The 21,258-nt window shown below is 38.1% G+C and overlaps 1 protein-coding gene across 8 annotated transcripts; it reads right to left on the bottom strand.

Annotated features, from left to right (window-relative positions):
- Positions 1-1,292: 1,292 nt before the first annotated feature.
- LOC113985623 (X-linked inhibitor of apoptosis) lies at positions 1,293-16,425 on the bottom strand. 8 transcript variants are annotated; one of them, XM_027716528.2, is made up of 9 exons: positions 16,342-16,422; positions 15,680-15,745; positions 14,291-14,414; positions 8,652-9,551; positions 7,034-7,133; positions 5,530-5,608; positions 5,008-5,041; positions 3,807-4,031; positions 1,293-2,787 (listed from the first exon to the last, which is right to left on the bottom strand). In XM_027716528.2, the coding sequence occupies exons 4-9, from the start codon at positions 9,517-9,519 to the stop codon at positions 2,594-2,596; spliced, it is 1,500 nt and encodes a 499-aa protein (XP_027572329.1). In that variant the 5' UTR covers positions 9,520-9,551; positions 14,291-14,414; positions 15,680-15,745; positions 16,342-16,422; the 3' UTR covers positions 1,293-2,593. The 8 variants fall into 8 exon arrangements, with proteins under 8 accessions (XP_027572329.1, XP_027572328.1, XP_039243753.1 ...); XM_027716527.2 differs by lacking the exon at positions 15,680-15,745 and having other exon boundaries at positions 16,342-16,425; XM_039387819.1 differs by lacking the exon at positions 16,342-16,422 and adding an exon at positions 11,554-11,620 and having other exon boundaries at positions 14,291-16,295.
- Between the last annotated feature and the right edge of the window lie 4,833 nt (positions 16,426-21,258).

Genomic DNA, 21,258 nt, shown 5'->3' with positions numbered 1-21,258 from the left:
TCCGTTTCTAAATGAGGAGTGTACTTTCCAAGCTCTCTAAACAACACACTTCCAGGAAGTGTTATTGAAAACCCTTTCTTAATAGTTCTGCTGCTACAAATAAAATGGAAGATTTTACACAGAAGCCACTGGAAGAAAGTTACTGAATACTGATATTTAAATATATTGTATAGCTCCTAAGTAACTCCTCTATGAAAATCAACTCCCAAGGCATCTTTGTCCTGCTGCTAACCTCCTTTTCAAAGCCCCTGTGCTTCCATTCCTTGTATTTGCATCCCTCATTTCTATGTCTTTAAACACTTTAAACACCCAGTATCAGCAGCCATGGAACTTCTCAGTTTAAGATACTGAAAAATCAAAGTAATTTGAAAAAAGTATCTTCCTAATTTGAGCTGTCAGAATTTGATGATTATGCTAATTATTTTTTCACATTAGTCCGAATAGAACTCTAATTGCATTTAAAAAAAAAAACCAACAAAAAACTAAACCTACAGAGCAGTTATTTTGTCATCTCACTAACAGGCTTTTAACCCTTTAATGTCCCCAAGTGATTACAAGCTGAATTGCTATATAGCTGTATCTTTTATAATATTATATGAAAAAGATGCAGTAAGGGATATGTATATAAAAACACAGAAGGATACCTTTTAAAAGTTACCAAGCTTTAATGTGAAGCATTTATGCTCTGCTTCCATATTACTTGGACCATGTGTTTCCTCTCCATGTCAGTTAAGAAGGTATTATTTGTCACCTACTTTCCAGCTTTTCTCAGACACTTTACATACTGTATTTACACCCCAAATCATCTCCTTACTAGGATTTAGTTTTGTACCAGTTTAAGCAAATTTGGTCAGTCTCTTTCCCAGGCAGGCCTTTGTTGCCGCGTGCCAAGTCCTGCAGCCTGTGAGTTGGATCCAGCTGATCCCAGCAGCCTCTCACATGACCCAGGACAAGGTTAGGTAACCAACCATCTGCTTAAGCAAGTCAGCAAAACACAGTTTGCCACCTTAACTAAAAAAGCTATTTCAGGCAAGATACACCAGCTCATGAGCTAACAACCCCCCTGCAATTTCCCAGGAGAAGTACAGAAAACCCTCCCTGCAAGGGGTGCAAGGAACAGCCCGTGAGAACTGCCAGTCCATATCTGTCCTGAAAAATCTCCGCATGCAGGACATCTGAAACTCTAAACTCTTCACAAAGGCACAAGAAGGCAAAATAAAACATCTGTGCTGAATTCTTTACGAATTTCTACTCATCAGCTATTTGTAAGACAAAATTCTATCAGAAAAAAATAGCAAAATTAATGTAGTTTAATTTTATAATTAAACAACTTTAATTTATACAAACAATAGATTTTATTTCCTCTCCAATTAAAATATGTTCATTATGCCTAATAACACTGTGGTTACGTTAATAACAGTTCAGTTATAAAACAAAAAACAACAGAAAGCAGCCTTCTGTTATAAATTATTTTTTTTCCAGGTGCAAATCAAATACTGCTCAAGGAACAACTAGGTTGCACTTTATTTTACATATTCATTACATCACACAGCATAGATTAAAAAAAATAGAAAAGGTAGATATTAAATTTCTGTGTATTTGATTTAAAACTTTTACCATGTGAAAAACTATATTCTCTATATAGAACTCGAAAGTATATACACAGAACATAGTACTCCACAAAACAAGGAAGTCACATAATAAAGAAGAGTAACCATAAAACAGCTGTACTAAAATACAAAGCTGTGATATTTTTTTTAATTGGAAATGGAGTCCAGTATGAAAACATTTGAGTATTTTAAGGTGACTCTCATTAGAATAGTCCTTAACTTGCCCACTCCTCTCATGAAGGGCACAAGGTGCATAAAATCTCCTTCATTTCTGTTTAGTTCTCAAAAATCAATGAAATTAATGTACATTCTATATACAGAGGGATTTTTGTGGAAAATGGATGGCTAAAATTTCAGTTTACTGAAGCCAATTCATACATCTAAACCCAAAAAAATAGACAAGGAGACACATATAAAACAGACAAACTTACAAAGCAGAAGAAGTAAACAGAAGGTGAAGTATTCAGCAGCAGGTTTGTGTGTATATTCTGAATTATGTCACAACCACAGTTAGAGAAATAATATTTTCAATCTTACATAACATTTTTAAGAAGTTAAAATCTCAGCTATAATACACATGTATACAACAGCATTTTAAATTAACTTACTTACAAATTTTATACAGGGATAGGCTCTTAATACAACTGTATTTGCATAAACTTCAGTCATACAGAGTCCTACCAAAGTGAAGCAAAGGAATGATCACAAAGGTTTGTATCATTTGGGCTTTCAGTCTATGAACTGAAGTTACAAAATATACATATTTACCTTTTTATATTGCTTTTTACGTACAAAAAAATTCGCTTCAGAAAAATAATTTAAATAATTTTTGAAGTGTTAAAACGCGTAGAGTTTGACAGCAGAAAAATCTAAATACTGCCATATGGTTACATCCTGGAATTAACTGCATTTTTAACATTACATTGCACATATTTAAAGCAATAAAGCAGGAAACATTTGCATCCCTAGTGCTGTGTATTTCACTAATACATAAAAATGTCCTGTTTTCTCATAATATCTGTACGACACAGAGGGCATTCACTAAGTACTTGAGCACATTCCTTACAGGCAACTAAGTGACCACAGGGAATGAAGACAACTGACACATCTTTAGCCATACAGATTTTACAGAGCTTTTCTTCTTGCAAGCGTCTTAACTTCTCTTCAGTGCTGAGGTCTGAGGAAAAACACATAAAAAGAAGTTAACATACTCAGTAACAATCAATCTCATTCTTTTTTTTTCTCTTTACACACAAGGACAATGTTTTCTTCACATGATTTAAAGGTCACACCCTTAAAAAGAACAAAATAAAATATTACAAGAGAGAGGAATCCCAGCTGCAGCATAGAATCCTCTTTTTTTCCCCTTCTCATCTCATTACATCTCCCAAGCCAGTACAAGCAGGGAGTTTAGCTATCTATATCTGTAAGAGCTTGAAACCACCAAAATAATGTCCAGCTGCATTGCAAGTTCTTTTTGCCCATAAAGTCCATCAGAAATCTTACTTAAAGGAGTAGGCTGGTAAGATCTCTGCCTACCATGCCACCCATATGCTTGTCTTAAATTACAAGTCTCCTGAATCAGAATTCCTGGGTTTGGTCTATTTGCAGAGTGCACCACAAGGGCTTTCTGAGCATGACTTGCACATCCCAGCAAAGCTGGAACACAAATAACTGAAAAGAAACACCATTTAGAAGTACAATTCTTCTCATTGGCCAAGAAGGAAAATGCTTCTACCCCAAGCAAAATTATATACTGAAAAATAACCAATCCCCTACTAAGACTTTTTCATACTGAGCACACTGAATATGACAGTGTATCACTGTGACCATTTCATTTTGCCACAAGATACCCCACACCTATAGTTACTCTTGCTTTCACATGTAATTGTCACAATTTTGGCTTTTTTGTTAGCACATATAACCTTTCCCAGAAGCACACTAGACTTTCAGTATCACACATTTCTGAGGTACTAATATTACTTATTTTATAAGTTATACTTATAAATGCTGCTACACTCAAATATTTTAACACCCTCTTTGTTCAGTTTTTTGAATGTCCAAACACAGATCCCTTGAATTTTAAGTTACAATACTGTAACTTCACCTTAGGTAAGGCTGGGATCGGAGGGTAGGATAAACAGACAACAACAAAAAGTATTTCACAGACTAAAGAGCTGATATGAAAGTACACACAGAGGTTTTGTAATTGAATAAGCTCATCTTGCTCAATTGGGATTTCATTTGGTTCTTCTTCCCTTGTATTTTCTTTCTGAGCACTTAAGTCTGCTACCAGATCCTCAACAGATGTGTGACTTTCTCCAGTCATCTGCAATCTCTTTTCCATGGTGTTCCTAATCTCAGACAAACTGAAACCCATGGCTATGGCACTTTGTACCAAAGGATTCTGTAAGAGACCATCTAAAACAAGAAATTAAAAAAAAAAATAAAAACAATTTAACAAGGATGAACCTAATTATTGGACAGTATTCACTACAGTACTCTAAGAGACGTTTGCAAATTCGTAGCCAAAGGAACCATATTTCAAATTTGAGAATTTTGCTACTTGTAGGTATTTGGTAACATTAGTTTTAGTTCAGTTCAGGGAAGAAAAAAAAATCATACATATGTTGAGAGAAACCAATAAACAATTTGAATTTATAAAACCAAAACACAGCACCATCAGCAAGCAAGCAGGTCTATCCATGGTAAGACACAACACTACTTTGGGAAAACATTTTTCAGCATGTTGGACCTTCCCCTTCCTCTTACTTATCAAAATTGTTCAAAGAGTAAAATTTTTTAACCTGATTTTCACACTCATAAATGAGCAGTGTGAGAGATTTCTTAAACAGGTTTTGTGTAACCACTCTTAGTAGCAACAGCTCTCATTCCCTGGGATGAAGCTGCTTGACTGTCCTCCTACTATCCTTTTATTGCTTGGTATTTGTGAAAAGCATTGCAGGAATGTGAAATACTGGAACACATAACAAACTACTTCAGCTTTCTCAGCTTCCTAGTCCCTGCCATTTAAGAGCCCAACTCTTCCTGCCCCATGAAAAAGGATTCAGTTCAGTATTCTTTAACATCCATCCCACAGCACTGCTAATTCAATGCTTGATGTACACTCACTAGATGTCAGACTGCATCCTATACATTCTTCTTCCATGGTTCAGCAATCTCTACTTTACAATATTTACCAAACCATGATTCTATTTCCCCTGAGAGAAATAAAATTCATTCTGCAGTTCTTTAGAAGCAACGTAGCAATGGAAGAGTATCATCCAACAATTTGCCTGTCATGCTTTATTTAAAAATGTTATGGGGTTATTTTTAAATCTAATCATTTCCTTCACTATACATTCAAATATGGATATTCCAAAATAGGGGGGAATACCTTTAGGAAGTATTGTCCCTTCAGCAGCTTCTGTCTAAAAGTGAAATACAAAAAGACAAAATTACAATTCTGAAGAAGTAGAAGGAAACCTATACAGTTACAAAACAGAAAATAGCTATTTGATCTCGATTATTTTTTAAATTCACTCTGAACAATTGCAAAATGATCAGTATTTTGTTATCTCTTTCATACCGTTTGTAACAAGAAAAGAAAGTTTATCTGTTTTTAATCATCATAAACCTTAGGTTCCCAGGCAATAAAACAAATGGCACTTGTTCAGTACCCAATAGAAAACATATACAGAGTACCCTGGCCTTGTTCCATGATCCAGCTACAGAGAACTGGGAGACTGTAAACTCTGATTGACAGAACCAAAACCTACTTTGATGTCTTTCACTTTCTGCCAGTGAAAAAAGCAGCAGGAGAATTAAATGACAGATACATAAGAAGAGTAACTTCATATGAAAATTATGTTAAGACTTTTTCTATTTTAACAAAATGATTAATAAGCAAGACACTTACTGTTGGATCACTACATGTGTCTCTTAAGTGAACATTATTTATAAATTCTATCCCCTTTTCCTTGCTCAGAAACCTGCACCTAAAAATGAAAATATTTAGTTTTACTAAAACCACATAAGAAGCAAAAATTTATTACATAACTTTGGAAGCTTTGATAAATTTCCTACATAATTCAGAATGCTGGCTTTTAAAATCTCTAATGTTTAGTCAACATCTGTGATGTTATTGAAACATTTCTAGAAATATCTTAATCGCTTAAGCAGTACTTTACTTTCTCACTTTTTTGGTGAAACAGAAAGCTGAAGAGTTATTGGCCATGACAGCTCATGCCACAGGTTTAAAAAGGTAAAGACCAATTAAAACCAAACATGATGTTAAAATGCTGGTTCTTTTAGCCTTTTGCAACCAAAGCAGTCACTGGTAAGACAGGTGCCTTACATGCTTGCTTTCACTATTTTCCAGCCAGTCTCAGCCACTGGGCAGAGCTCTTCCCTACCACAAGATGTAGGGAATGCCACAACTCCTTGGTAGTAGTTCTCCAGCTCCACCTCACCTTTGGGGACACAGACAGCAGCTGTGAGACTGACACTGCCACTGATGTGCCAACAACCCCCCAAACAGGACTCTTAATGACCTCAGAGGATCTAATCAAATCTGACATAGTTTAAGCAACCTAAACCAAAATCGAACCCAAACCCAGAGGAGTGAAATGTAGCAAGAAAACACATCTTAACCATTTGCTGCACCAAGCCAAAAACTTGGAATTGTATCTCTTTCGAGTGGCAGAGGCTAATAATTAAAATCTGCCTGTACCACTATTGGAAAAGGGAACAGCTAATACATAAATACCAATCTCAAACTTCCAGAGAGCCTTTCACCACAGAAGAGAAATTTGGCAGCAAACACATAAAAGACATTGATTTTATCAGTGTTACATAAGTAACTGAGACTTTGTACTTGGACAGCTTCTGTCCACTTGTAAGAATTACTGAGTCATATACTGTTCTTCCTTTCCTCAAAATAGATTTAAGACAACATTGTCAGTCTAAAAAGCGCTTCTGGGTCTGGAATCCTTCATCCTTTAAAATTATACAGAACTGTGTTTTGAATTCCATGCCACTGCTGACTTCTTCAGCTTTGTTTGCACTGTGACAGAAGCTTAGTCATTTTGTATCCTGGTATAAGTTACAAACATTGACATGTATGTAGCTAGTAAGATAACCATTAGATGTAGCACTTGGATAATGAGAAGAAAAATCAGATACATATTCACAAAACTACCTAATTCTTCTTGCTAAGAGACCAGTTAAGTCCAGATACAGAAATCTTTCCTTCCCTTTAATAATGTCTAGAAATAAGCCAACATAAAATTATTTTCATAAATTTAATTATTAAGCCATAATCAACCTTCTGAAACCTTTATTAATATGCTCTGTCATTAAAATGCAACATACTGTAAATAAGACTCAGACATGCACCAAGAAAACAGTAAAAAATGCCTTACCCGGGAAACCATTTGGCATGTTGATCCCATGGATCTTCATTTTCCTTCCATTCTCGCAATCCTCCACCACAGTGGAAACACACAACATGATCACCATTACCTGAGGAAACACACAAGAATTTCTAGTAAGCATAACATCAAGTTTGCAACTAAAATGTTACATTACTAAGAAATGAAATCTTTATTTTACTGATTCACAATTTCAACTAAAAAGAACTCCATTTTAACGGAGGACAACACACATGATTTAAACCAAATGTTCAGGAGAGAATTGAGCTTAAAAAAATACAAAATAAGAGTAGCATGAAGTTTTCCTGAATTTTATTTGAGTAAGTTATTATAGATAAAAAGCAAAAGCTAAAAATAATCTATTATTAACTCCATCCAATAGTAAACAAGCCCTGAAGATAGCCACAAAGAATTAGGGATGTTTACATGTCTTTTTGGTCCTTCATTTCCATGTTAAGTTCAACAGGCCCTATGCAGCAGTAGCATAACCAGCTGAGGAGAATTGCATTCTCTCTGTTCTAGCACTGTGTCTGCTGTAATCCAAGACTGCACCAGAAACTACTTAGCTATTGTGTTTATTGAGATGAGAGGAGGTATGGACAGAGTTTTTCTAGAGGGTTAAATTATTCTCAGGCCACAGGAAACAGTTTTCACAGAAGTCACCTGAACAGCCACGGGTCTGATAAGCTGGTGCCCAGTTACTGCACCTTCACAATACAGATCTCTTGGTACTTCTAGGAATTTAAGAAGAAATCAATAAAAACACTTCTGCTGGGTACAAATATTGTCCATGTATAACCCATACAGGAATATACCAAAGGTTATTTATGGCCACAGGTTGAACAAATGGAATCAGATTAAAAAGTTCTTCCGAGAGCTACTAAGAGAAGTTAATTAAGAAGAGAGCAAGAGATTACTCCTTTTCTTTGTGACCTCACACTTTGCACTCATACAGCACCTCTCAGAGAGGAATTTCAAAGGTCTTTAATGGCACTGTGCAATTCCATCTAACTGGGAAACCAATGCACAGAGACACTGGAGTCTTATCTAAGTCAAACACTACATGTCTAAGAGTAAAAGCTCTTCCACTGGCATCAGTGTCTTCATAAAGCTTTTACAGTAGGCAGTAGTGGCATCTGCTAGTTCTGGATGTCCACATGCCATAATAATGCAAACATGTGTTAACAAAGTAAAATGGCACACAACCTGCATTGTCTTGTTCACAGGCCTCTGTGCAGGCCACAGGCCCACTCCTTACACCTCAGGTCTCGAGGACAGCAGTTCGTGTCTTAAAAAATACTAACTCCAATAACTGTCATTGTGAAAGATGTATTATGAGGGTTTTAGCAGGCAAGGAAAACATTTGGCTGTTTTACTGCTAGAAGTAAATTTATGACCAAGTTTCTATTTTGCTATTAAACATACCTGATATAATGTATATAATGTACTTAAGACACAAGAAGTGTGAGAAGTAGTTAACAGAGTAACACAATTCTGGCAAATCATTGCATATTAGAATTTTTAAAAATGCCCTTTTTTCCCTAACAAGACGTTTTCTCATATACAATTCCTTTGCAAAAGGTATTAGCCATTCTAAGGTCTGGCTTACCTACGCTGTAGAACCCAGCTTCTGCAAGTTGCTCCTTGTCAACAGGATATATCCAAGACAAAAATGTTTGTAAACGTCTTCCATACTTTGCCATAGATGGATTCCTTGGGTGCTGTGCATTGTTCAGGCCACTTATCCCAAATTCATCAGGAATAGATTCACTTGGAACATTTCCAACATCCCGGCCTAGTACAAAAAGGCATTTGGGAAAATGCCTCTTGTGTTCTGACCAAGCTCTGTCAGTGGGTTCCCAGTTCTTCAGTTTTCCACCACAACAAAAACACGCCACTTGATCACCAACACCTGTATAATAAAATCCAGCATTAGCTAATTCCTGTGGTGTCAATTGGTCATTGAGGGGCCAGTTGTGAAAAGACTTTAATCTTGTTTCTTCGCTGCACATAGCAGGGTTCCTAGGATACAAAGTATCTGACATATCCACAACCTGCCTAGTTCTCAAAAGGTAATCTGCCTCCACCTCAGGGTCATCCAGGGCACACAGGAGGGCTGAATTGCTGGAACCATTTTCAGTTCTGTGCTGGTAGTTCTGGCCTACAGGATCCACATCATCTTCCAGAAAAGCAGAGTCGGTAATAAATTTGCAGTTTGGGGAAAGCTGTTTGTGTCTCTCAACTGCAGAATCCCCAGATGCCCATCCTTCAATAGTTGCATGGCAACTGAAGCACTTCACTTTGTCACCTTCTCCAGTGTAAACAAAGCCAGCTCGTGCCAGTGCTAACGCCGACACCGGGCAGCCCAGGGGAAATCCAACAAACGTTCCCAGGCGACAGCGTTCCTGTGCCCATTCCTGGCCACAGTCAGTGTCTGGAGTGGCACAGTCCGAATTATGGGGGATATTACACGTCATCTCTGCATAGGCAGAGCTCTCCTTTAGGTTTCCTAAACAAAGAATATCTGGTTTAGTTTCACAGACAGAAGGACAGATCACACCCATACACAAACTGGAAACTGGCTAAATTCAACTACCACCCTTTCTGTATAAAAACGTCTCTTCCTCTTCCCTCCCCTCTCACCCATTATGTGCCCCACAGAGGCAAACACCATAACACTAAAACCAAAATAATTTAAAAAATATGTAAAGAAAGGCAGAAATATCAAGATGTTTGACAGGCCTATAAACATTTACCTGGAAAACCCACCGGTTTATAGCTTTAAAAGCTATAAAAACAAAATATTTAACAAAACTTCTGAGTAAAACCCTGCCAAAAGGCTTCTGAACCTGAAATACAAAGTTACTCAATTTAAAATACAGGTCTGAACCAGACCATATTTGCAAGATTTTAGAGCCCACTTTTCAAGCACAACTACCTATTATCCCCATATGAAGGCCATGACCCCCACCTCATTTAAAAGAAAACCAAAAAACCCCAACCAAAGAAACAAAAAAAAAAAACTTTTTGTACTTCTGCTACATTGTAAAGACATACCTCAATTTATCTTTGAGCAAAATATCTTGTGAAATAAACTACCAGGTGTTTCACTAGGGCATTTTAACAACGAGCTGTGCACTGCTTTCAAGATCAGTGTCTTGGCATTAATGTTCACGCCCAGCACATTGCTTCCACTTTTCCATGCCCTACCTACACTCTCTTTCCAAAAATTCCTGTGCCTCTGCCATCACCTCACCACCTGTTGCACACTCCTATTCCTCCCTACACTTTCCCAGGGTGAGTATCAACTGCTAGTCCTGCCCCATGTCCTTTCTGCAGAAGGCTGCTAAGGGAGCTCAGACAAGCCCCATCTCTCCCGAGGACGAAAGGAATCAACTTGGCTACAGCAGGTCTTGTGCAAGAACCACAAACTGTCACAGTCATTGCCTTCATCCCAGGATGGATGAAATCAGAGCACAGGAAAACTTCACCCCTTGTCCAGACAAGTGTGGTGACATTATTGGCTTAGAAAGTCTTGGCTATTGCTCATACACATCTCAAAGTGGTAAATTAAATTATTGTGAGACTGCCCAAATCAAATTCTTAGCACAAAGCAGTAATAATTCAGCAATTAGTAAAAAGGAAGAACAGAATACATATTTATTTGAACAAGTGTCCTTCTCCATTTTCCACATGAATCCTGAAATATATCTATTTCCAGTCCTCATCTAAGTTAGGTGAGCAGGCAAAAATTCAGCTTCCTCAATGCCTGCATTAATATTGATTATACTTTCTGTGAGGTCAATGCAGATGTTATAATCATAACAATTGCTTATATAAAACCAGATTTAGTTTCTACAGGAAGGACAAAAGCATTTTTAGAGTTCAGAAGGGAGAGGGGGAAATTAAAATGCCTGTGCATTGCAGGATTGCTGCATCCCCTGCCAAGATGACAAAGATAATTAACATACAAGCAGGCAGAGAAAACGTGACGACCCAGCATGAGTGCTTCATGTAATCACAAGACTTCCCAGCACCAGCTTTAATTCCTTCTGTATGTCAGCTCATGACTAATGTAATGACACTAGAAATTATACTGTAGCTTTCTGGTTTAGCTTAGCAAACTCAAAAATAGCCTCTAAATAAATTACATTGACTGACCTACAAATCTGACCTATATGCTTGTTTTGACTTTGAAGGGCAAAAAACCCCAAACAAGTAATTACATGTAGTAATATGAAAGCTGTCACAAAACATGTATTTTTATACACACATATATTGAAAACAAGTGGATTTTCATAACAGAAGTTTAAATATTCATTAAGCATTGAGGCAAACTCCTTGCTTGTGTAAGCATTGGTTTATATACAACATTAGTACTACTTTAAATGCAGCATCAAGTTCAATTATTTCTATTTCAAACAAGTGTTAAAAAAAAACTATTCAAAGTGTAAAACTACAAGTAGTTCAGGAATAGTATTTCTGCATGGGTATTTTAACAGTTGCCTTACTCCATTTTGTTGGAATAATGATTTAAAGCAATATCCTGCATCATAACAGCGCTCAGACAGGTATTACCTGCAGAAGAAAAATGACTGAAGGTAAATTTTTGAATAGTTTATGGCTAAGAAACATAATTTCACAAAAATCAGCCACCTAAGACAGGTATAAAAGACTTTATAATACATACCAGCAGCAAACAGAGTATGTATGCAGAGGTTAATTAAGCCTTTCTGCATAGGTTTTAATTAAGCACATGTGAATCAAAAGTAGAACATCCAGAAATGTTAAAGACCATCTTCACTTATAAAACCTAGCTATTTTAACTATTATTGAAGCATTAAATATTTCCTTATACAGTGAGTAAACAAAATCTATTTTAGCCTGAAAAGCTTCCAGAAGCTGAGCCAAGTTTAATCCTACTTTTAAAGATCTGATGGCAATTTGTCACATCACCCACTTCCAAGCCAAAGTATCCATTTAGATAGTCCATTGATTATGTTTCAGCAGAAGAGATAAAACCAAAAATTTATAGAAAAAAATGTTAACTTATTCAAAATGCAAAATTTTACACTGTGGTTCTGCAAAAAAACCCATGATTAAATCAGCTTAAAAAATATTAACAGGTATGATTTCATGCAAAAATATGACATTATCATATTACCTAGATCTGAAATACTTTGAAGGAAAAGTACAGAACCCACTGTCCCTTTCAAGTATATTTTATTAGATATGGTTATTTCTAGCCCTAACCCTAAAAGAGACTGGCATTTTAAGGAGTTATTTTTAACTCTTCCACATGACAAGCATGGCAGTAACCTCCAAATAAGAAATCTACTTGCACAGCCTCATGTTCCTGACCAAAGGGTACACAAACATGGAGCTTCTACCCCTTGCCTTGCTGACTGTAAGAGCAATATTAGTGTTTATTGTTGACTGAATTTTGAAATGTGAGTAGTGCACCAAGTAAATATCAAACAGAACATACTGTACTGGCTGACACACAGATTATGCACATGTCACTTCAATGAACTTCAGTTTCTGCCTGCTCAGCTGCAACTAGATCAAGGAAGGTGCGTGCTGCTAACTGGAAGTGTACTTAAAAGGATTAAAACCACGAGAAACACAGGATTTATGTGAACAGGCTTTACAAATTTTAGCATATTTACATCTAATTATCAATAGCAATTTTTAAAAAAAATTCTGCCTAGAGATATTTTACTTTATTTTAGAAAGAGGGTGTGTGTCTACAGAATGCCTCTTGATTCAGTGCCAAAGGTTACATAACCCATCAGCTCAGCTTCATCTGTCTGTTCTTCAGACAGGTCCTACTTAGCCTCCCACCAGGGTCAGTCATCCAAGGAAGTCAGTCAGCTGCTCAAGGTTACTGTAAGCTATTATATCCTCCTAATTTTTTACTTTAGTCACAAAGACTCTTACACTCTCCCCATCTTTGAAAACTACATTACCAGGCCAACAGACCATTCTGAGAATTATTTTCGCATTGTATTTTTCTTCATGAAGAAGTAATATGGGTACGGAATAGAGCAATAAACAAGAAAAAATGGATTCATGGCAAGGCTCTCCATAGATAAGAGTGGGACAAATTTGCATCTGCTAAGGGCAGAGAAAAAAAGAAATTGTTTTTGTGAACTTGCAAGTTAAATGTCTTCAGAAAAACTGTATGAGAATGAAAGATTAAATATCAGCCACTATAGGAAAAACTGGCATGCTGTAGCCTAAGTAAGTTACTGCTCCTTTGGCTAAGGAACAAAAAAATTACCCAGTCAACAGGGGTTAGTAAGGAGAACAACCAACAGTAAAAAATGCCCATCAAAACTTGCAGTGCCCTGAATATGAGCCACGCTTCAGGTTTAGTGCTACATCCTTTTACAAATCCTTTAAACTTAAAGAAAAATACGGGAAAACAGGGCTTCCTTCATAATGATATAGTGCTTTAGCTACAGCATGATTAATGCCACAGCAAAACTGCTGAGCCTCCTGGATTCTAAAGCCAAGTTGCAAAAGCACCCAAGTTCAGGGAGTCCGGCGGCTCCTGCCTCGCCCCTGCCAAGGGCGTTCCCTGCCCCAGCCAGGGCTCCTGCCCAGCCAGCTGAGCTCATGGCACAGTCACTCACTGCAGCCTGGGGCACAAACAGCATCCTGAGATTTTCTGCTGTCACTGGCAGGAATGTTTTGCTATTAAAGAATGAGAAGAATCTGCATATATATTTTACGTATGTACATATATATATATATGTATTTAGACAAATACCATCTTGTAACCTTGGAAATCCGTCTTGAATTATCCTCTGTATTTTAATCTTAAATTCGAATTGGGGATTAATTCTGATTATAATATTGTACCAAAAATGAAAGTTGCACCTGTTGAAAACACTCTGCTTGCCTTTCTATTTAATAAGAAGCTCTCCAAAACATAGAAGGAGAAAGACAATGATCTGCAAGATAGGTGCAGCTTCATTTTACATTTTTAATGATAGGAGTGACACTCCATTCAAGCTTTGCAGCATGCCTTCTTTAGTCTTAACAGCCTTTTAATCTTCACACACAGCTACTTTTTTCATGTTCATAAATCTTGCTATTTCTAGAGCCTGACTTTCAATCACCATGTTCAGAATATTTTGGATTAGAACTCCATGAAAAATACCACATGCTATGAAGAATAAAAAGCAGCAAAAGGCTGTATGCTGTTAGTTGCTGAAACAAAAAAATACAAAAGGTACTTACAATAGTTCTCCCTAAGAAATTAGTATCCCATCAGACCAAGTATAGCACTAGATTAATCAAAGCAGATACTGGTTTCATCCCTATTTTCCAACAATCTTTAGAACAAATTCCAGTATTTACATTCCTGTTGATAGAAAAGAAACCAGAGGTTAAAAAACTTTCACATAATCTTCAGCTTTGTTTCTGAAGGCACAACTTCAAAACTATGACCAAAAAAACATTTTAAAATTCTCTTTCGGTCCAGAAATCCAAATTAAGATATATTCTTAAATTGAAAGAGTCTGAGGTCAGGGAAAGTCTGAGATGTAGATGTTTTACTAAAACTAGCAAGGCACATAAATTGGAGATACTTCAGAAAATCCAAAGAAAACAAAACAAAATCTTGGAATTAAAAACTAGAGGGCAGCAAAAAGGAGAAAAACTGTAACAGCAGATAGAATAACATCCCATGACCCAGACTTCTCTCTCCTAGGAAATTCTGTATCTGATTACAAGTTGGGATTTTCTGGAACTCTTCAGCTCCCAAATGCTGTCTCACCCACCCTGGGAGGACAGCAATAGACACAGAAGCCCTATCACATGTACACACTGCAATGAAATCCATTTTCATACTTATAAAAATCGAGATATGATCACATATTTTTTTTTACTTTTCTGATAAGAAACACAAGTCTGCCTCATATCAGTGGAAGCAGTCAAAAAATACCACAACCAAACAACCACCCTCATCAGAATTCTTTCACTTTTGCTGCTGGTTACAAAGGGCAAGGTCAGAGGAGGAGCAGAACAATCATTAACTTGTTCCTTTGCCCTTCTTGGCCAACGCTGTGGGTGCCAAGCTTTCTACGGAAGGAAGTAGTTGGGGGTTCTTTAAAGGACTTCAAAGAAAACTGCAAAGCAATCAAGCAGATAGCAAAATGAAGCAATTATGAAAATGAAAAATATCCAAATAAAAGCTCAATCAACTAATCAATTACATGAAAACTTCCTTTCTTAGAGAGAATACTTCACTGTTATCTTCTCTGTTACGTGGTGATTTACTTCAGGATAAACAATGAGAACATTAAATTAATACATTTCCTACTGCTCTTCATAAAGATATTAGATTTTAAAAAAAGTATTTGACAAAAAAAATGATTTTTCATAGTTGGTTACTTTCCCTTCCAAATCGGCCTATTCTAAGATACTGTTGTTTCAAACTGTTCATTGAAGAAATGAAGCATCCTCCCAGTTAGCTACATGAATCATAGCAATGAAAACAGCAATGTAAGATTGTAGCAGTGCAGGAGTCATGAAAACAGTCTGCAAACATATTTGTACTTTGTAGCAGGTGCAGATTAATAACAGTTTAACAAGACAGACATTACCTCGACTGAAATGACTACTTACAACCATTTAGAGGGCTTCTAGCAGGAAGACAGGAGCATCAGACAGTAGTACAGAAGCAGAAATAAACTTAAAGAGAAATATATAAGCGTAAAACCATAGCCATTGTGCAAAAGAGAACTGCCTGAAGTTTCAATTACAGCTAAAAAAAATATTACCTGACTGAACTTCTCCCTGCAGAATTCTTAAGAACTACTGCGATCTTAACAAAGAAAAACTGAACAAAATCGCATTTTTATTAACAAGAAGCAGAAAGGAAATTCTAGAAAGTCTGATGGGTCTAATAAAAGAAAAATAATAATCGAGTGGGCACGGCTCGGTTCGGGGCAGCCCCGGGCGGCGGCGGCGGTGCCCGTCCCCATGGCAACGCCCCGCCGTGGGACCACCCCGCCGGGGCCGTGAGCGGCCGGGGGGACAGCGGCGGCCCCGACGGCTCTCGGCACCCCCGGGGCACCGCCGTGAGGGAGGCGCGGGGGCACCGAGCCCCCTGCCCCGGGCGGGGACCCCGCCGAGCCGCGCGGGGCAGCGAGAGCCGCCAGTGCGGGCAGCCGTGCAGCCCGACCCGCCCCGGGGTCCCTCCCGCTGCCCCCGGTCCTCCCGCTGCCCCCGGTCCCACCGCTTCCCCGGGCACTGCCGGGCGCGGCAGCGCTCCCCTGACAACTCACCGGACGCGTCCCGTCCCGCTCGGTGCGGCCCCGGCGCTGGAGCCGCTCCCGGTACCGCACGCTGAGAAGATGGCGGCTCCCGGCAGCCTCCGCGCCCCGCGGGCGGGAGCGGCGCCCCCTGCCGGGCCGGTGGGGGCGCGGCGGGGCGGCTCCGGCCGGCGGAGGGCGGCGCGTGGCGGCGGCGGCGGGAACTGCAGGGAGAGAGCCCTCAAACCCCTGAGCCCACTCAGCCCACTCAAATCCCCCAGCCCACTCAAATCCCCCAGCCCACTCAAATCCCCCAGCCCACTCAAATCCCCCAGCCCACTCAAACCTCTCAGCTCCCTCAGCCCGCTCAGCCCCCTCAGCCTGGCGCCTCAGCTCCTCTCGTGTCTCGGTCCCCTCAGTGCCCCGGCTCCGCGCCGCCCTCGCCTCCCCTTCCCTCAGCGTCTCCGGCAGCCCCTCCACGTCGCACCATCTTCTCCAGACAGTTTCTGCTCATCCCAGCGTCCTCTCCTTGCTCTTACGTCTTGTCCGCGCACAATTACAGCTTGTTACGACTTAGATCTGTTAAACCTGAATATATTTTTTCCTAGAATTTTCCAAATCGGACAGAAAACTCAAGTTATTTTCTTTGATAGTTGTAGCCAAAATCATCTGCCAGTTATGACTAAGACTAAGATGGTCTTGAACATTAAAATATTCCATTAATTTTCTCATTTTTTTAGAAGCTCAGGTGCCCTCATGGTTGACCCAATACATTTTAACATAGCCAGGACACTTGGCTGTATGTAGGGGACCTGCTCCCTGCTTATCCTCAAGAAAACTCAGCTACTTGGAGTAACGCCCTCAAACTTTTTTGGTTTTCCCATTGTGCATATGAATAGTAGTGACTTATTTTTCTCAGATCACGTGTCTCCAAAGACTTGTGGAGGATAGTCTGGGACAATTTCAGGAGATGCAGGGCAATTATATGATGTACCAGAACGTTTGGTAGAGATTTCAGGATTTAGACTGAGACCCTTTTGAATAAGGATTGTTTCTCACTTTGCTGTCCAGCACCTACTAAAACTCCATTTTGAGTCAAAAAAGAATGACCCACAACCCAGGACTAATATTTACTTATGCATCATACTGGTGATGCAGAGCCTATAAGAAACAAACAGCTCTATTGCAATAGTGAGTCACATCAATCTAAATTCATTTCACATCAGTCCAAAGCCAGATCATTTATTTAAGAATCTTTGCCATAATACAATACAGTAAGAGGTAACACAGCAATGTGAACATGAATATTTAATCTTCTAATTCCTTGTCATACCACATTATTAATACATTCATTAGCAATGATTTTCACAAAGGCCCTTGCTCTGTTGAGGTTTTGATACTTTTCCAAATGAAGCAGATTATTTTTAGAGGTCACAAGGTGTTTTTGCAGTGACCCACTTTTAGGTTTTGATGTCTAAGTCAAAAAGTTTGGTAAAAGTTTAAATAAAAAAGCTCTTCTATATACAGAATAACTAGAAAATAAGAAAACATAATGAAAAAGAAAAACATCAGCAATAAGGACAAAAATACTCATAAAATCTTTATTTTCTTCCCAAGCTATTTCTTTGTTTTCTGTTGAGTTTAACGAACTTAAAGTGCAGTTTGAATAAAGTTCTGAATGCATCAGTGGAACTGGAAGTGAAATAGTACAGTTGTACTATAAAACTAATATGAAGCCTTCTGTGACCCAAAACCATTAAAACTAATTATATTACTTCAAAGTAGTTTTGATTGTCAATAGAATTGTACAACAGTGACAACCGAGCTACAGAAAGTAATTAAACCTGCAAGAAAATTTCAACTTTGTCGACATCAAGTGGATGGAAACAAATGTTGCATTTGCTGTATTCCCTCTTCATTTGAAATGGAATGAACAAAATTGTACCTAAAATTTGTTGAGTATTTTGCATTAAAACAAATAAAAACTTCAGTTTACTGACTTCATATGGATGTAGTCCCTCTGAGCTTTTTTGTCTGCTTTTTCTGTGGAAGGACTTGTAGCCACTACATTATGGGCCTTAACTGACCACAGAGCAGTTCCATACTTTGGGTATCTTTGCCTTAGTCTTGTATTTTAGTCTCAGATAAGTTGAGAAATAAACAAACAAAGAAAAGAACTTCAATGTAGAAGTGTACATATCCATGTGCACAATGGGGTTTCTGTAGTTATGCCTCCCTGCATTATGTATGTGAAGTATATATTGTATTTTTTCAGCTCGTGTTATTTATGCAATGAATAAGTAAAGAAACCAGCCAGTTATCTTGGAAAGTCAATGCTCTATAGCACACATGGTGGCACTTTAAATACACACTCTTCTCCCAAGCCTGGTACTGCACAGCATTTCACACAAAATTAATTTCTTCTACTCTGGAAAGTAACTTTCTGTATATATTATCACATAGAGTTGATTTAAACTGCTGTTTTTCATTAAAAATGTCATTTAAAAAAGTAATCTGAAGTGTCTGGGAACAGTGGTTTTGGCTGCAGCTCACTTGAAAAGACACTTTTAATGAAGGGGCAGTACTTAGAGGCATAATGGGGAGCTGCCAATCACTGCCAATGTCTGACTAAGCAAAGTCCAGTAGGTGGATTTGGAGGGATTTTCTGCACGAGTTTGGGTTTGGTTTGGGTTTTGTTTGGTTGGGTTTTTTTCTTTCTGTGAAACATGAACATCTCGTAGCTCGGACAATTACCAAATGTTTCAGGTTATTTCATGCAAAAATGATCTCTTAACATCCTTCTATGGGAGGAGTTGGTAACATTTTTGAGATTACCTTAATGTGCACCATACTAAAATTTCTATTACAATTAGACTTCTTTTAAAAAAAATTACTACTTCAAATATTTATATACATACTTCAGAGTAATATGGGGAATTGCCTCCTGAGATCCTTTCCATTAAAAAATATAACAAATAATATAAATTTGAAAAAATCAGATCATACAAAAAGTATAATCTGTTTGAAACTTTCTTTACACAGTTGTGTTAAAATTTCAATCTGTTCTGACCTGTCTGAGTCAGATAAATATAAACTGGACTTAGCACACAATTCTTTGACACAAACTGTTTAGTCCATAATGAGTCATGAGTCACAAAGGTTCATATGGGAAACTCATATGTGGTTTGTTGACATATTACCTAAGAAATTAATGTAATTTATTTCCTACTCATTTTATTGACTAATTAATTGGACCATTAGTATCAGGTTAATGAATGGAGTGAAAAAAGCAATCCACAGCAGGAATTTCAGAGGTGCAGCAGAGAAAGAAAATCAAATATGGAAAAATGTCAAGACAGTGCCTTGATTAGGAACATTTTCTCATGAATATGACAATAGAAAATCAAATAACTGATAAGTAACAGATGTCTGAAAGCTCTCTTTTCCCTTGAATTACATCCAATGTTCTTGGATGCATCCAAGAGATGCAGTCATTTGGTAGGAAAACTATGCATTTGTATGCTGGTCCACAGAAAATCAAATCTGATTCTCTCTTCCAAAACAGTATGACACCCTTTCCCTTTATCCACAGCACTTACAGAACATTCTTTCTTTCCTTTTGTTGCAAGCAGATGATAGACATCATTCTCATTACATTTTCATGAAGGTAGTGGAAAAATCTCAAGGGAAGTTTGAGATAAATAGAGGTATCATTATGGTACAGAAACAGGAAAAGTTGAAAAGATATGATGAGCCTTTTCAATTTCAGCAATGAAATCCTGTGCAGGACAAATGTTCCTACAACTCCCAGATCTGTTGCTGATCAGATGATGCAATAAAATGCCTTCTCATTAAAACTAAAACCATCAAATAATGGCAGCAGTACTGTGGAAAAGTTAGCATTTAAGCATGTAAAAAAATATGATGTCTTAGTATGCTGCTCACTGAAACTACTAAGTTCACTGCATGTGGTGTCAAATCAGGGACAAGCAGCGTTTACTTTCTTTCACAATTCACTGAGCAGGTGAGCAAAGATAAATGCCAAATGAAGAGGAAAATGCAACTAGTGATTTATTTTGGTTCTGTTTGAACTGATTAATGCAAGAAATAATTATCTAGAGCTGGGACTTTGGACTCAGCAAGCATGTGGCATATGACCACATATGTGCTTTTCTATTCATAATTCCTTCATGCTGGAATATCAGTGCTGGCACACAGATACTGTGTAAGTCTGATATAACAGGTAGAAAAAAGACAAGTTCAAGGCAGTGCTTCCCTATTCCCTGAATGCTTCCACATGTTATACCCTGATAGGAGAAAAGAGGTGGAGAGGAGCAAAGAGGAGTGCTGTGGTTAACAAACATGTCCCTTTTAACTGATCACTTTGGTCATTCATTTTCCTCATGTCCTACTGATGATGTCTGAGAATTTTTATATGTGGAGGAAACTCAGCATGACCATCCAAACCTTAGCTGAGCAAACTTTTCTGTAGTTCTTAAATGCTTTATATTGATGTTAAAGTAGAAGCTTAAAAAAGATATTCTTCACACGTCAAAGGCAGATGTATTTAATCAAGTGTCTTCTGGCTTTGGATTCACTCAGAGCCAAACTACCAGGAAGAGATGCAGCAGCAGAATACAGAACAATGGACAAAGTGCCCCAGACTGCAGGCTGGGATCAAGAATGAGGGATCAGGACCGAGAGTTTCAGAAATATCTTCTTTGACTGCTAACAGTCTGCCAAGGTTAGGTAGCTGTTCAGGATTTCTCTTACATCACTATCCTTAGACACAGACACACTTTAACACACTTGGTATCTGGGGTACACAACCCAAACAAGGGTGTGGACTATGTTGGTAAGAGTCTGACTTACCAAATTCAGGTTTTACCTTCAAACCTTCATATTCCCTCAATGCACTAATAAATACTCCCACCTCTCACAATAAACCAG

The sequence above is a fragment of the Pipra filicauda genome, unplaced genomic scaffold, assembly GCF_003945595.2.
Source record: "Pipra filicauda isolate LSUMZ 115617 unplaced genomic scaffold, ASM394559v2 scaffold58_size5111680_pilon, whole genome shotgun sequence".
Classification (NCBI taxonomy): Eukaryota; Metazoa; Chordata; class Aves; order Passeriformes; family Pipridae; genus Pipra; species Pipra filicauda.
Note: the sequence above shows the minus strand (reverse complement) of the source record. Positions and strands in the feature narration are given on the sequence as shown.

What these genes read in the sequence shown, in the direction of transcription:
- LOC113985623 (XM_039387817.1), bottom strand. Translation starts at nt 9,606, where the DNA reads ATGGGTGTGATCTGTCCTTCTGTCTGTGAAACTAAACCAGATATTCTT. An exon ending in ACACATGTAGTGATCCAACA is followed by an intron (nt 5,042 to 5,529) that starts GTAAGTGTCTTG and finishes TTTCACTTTTAG; the next exon opens with ACAGAAGCTGCTGAAGGGAC. An exon ending in AGGGACAATACTTCCTAAAG is followed by an intron (nt 4,032 to 5,007) that starts GTATTCCCCCCT and finishes TTCTTGTTTTAG; the next exon opens with ATGGTCTCTTACAGAATCCT.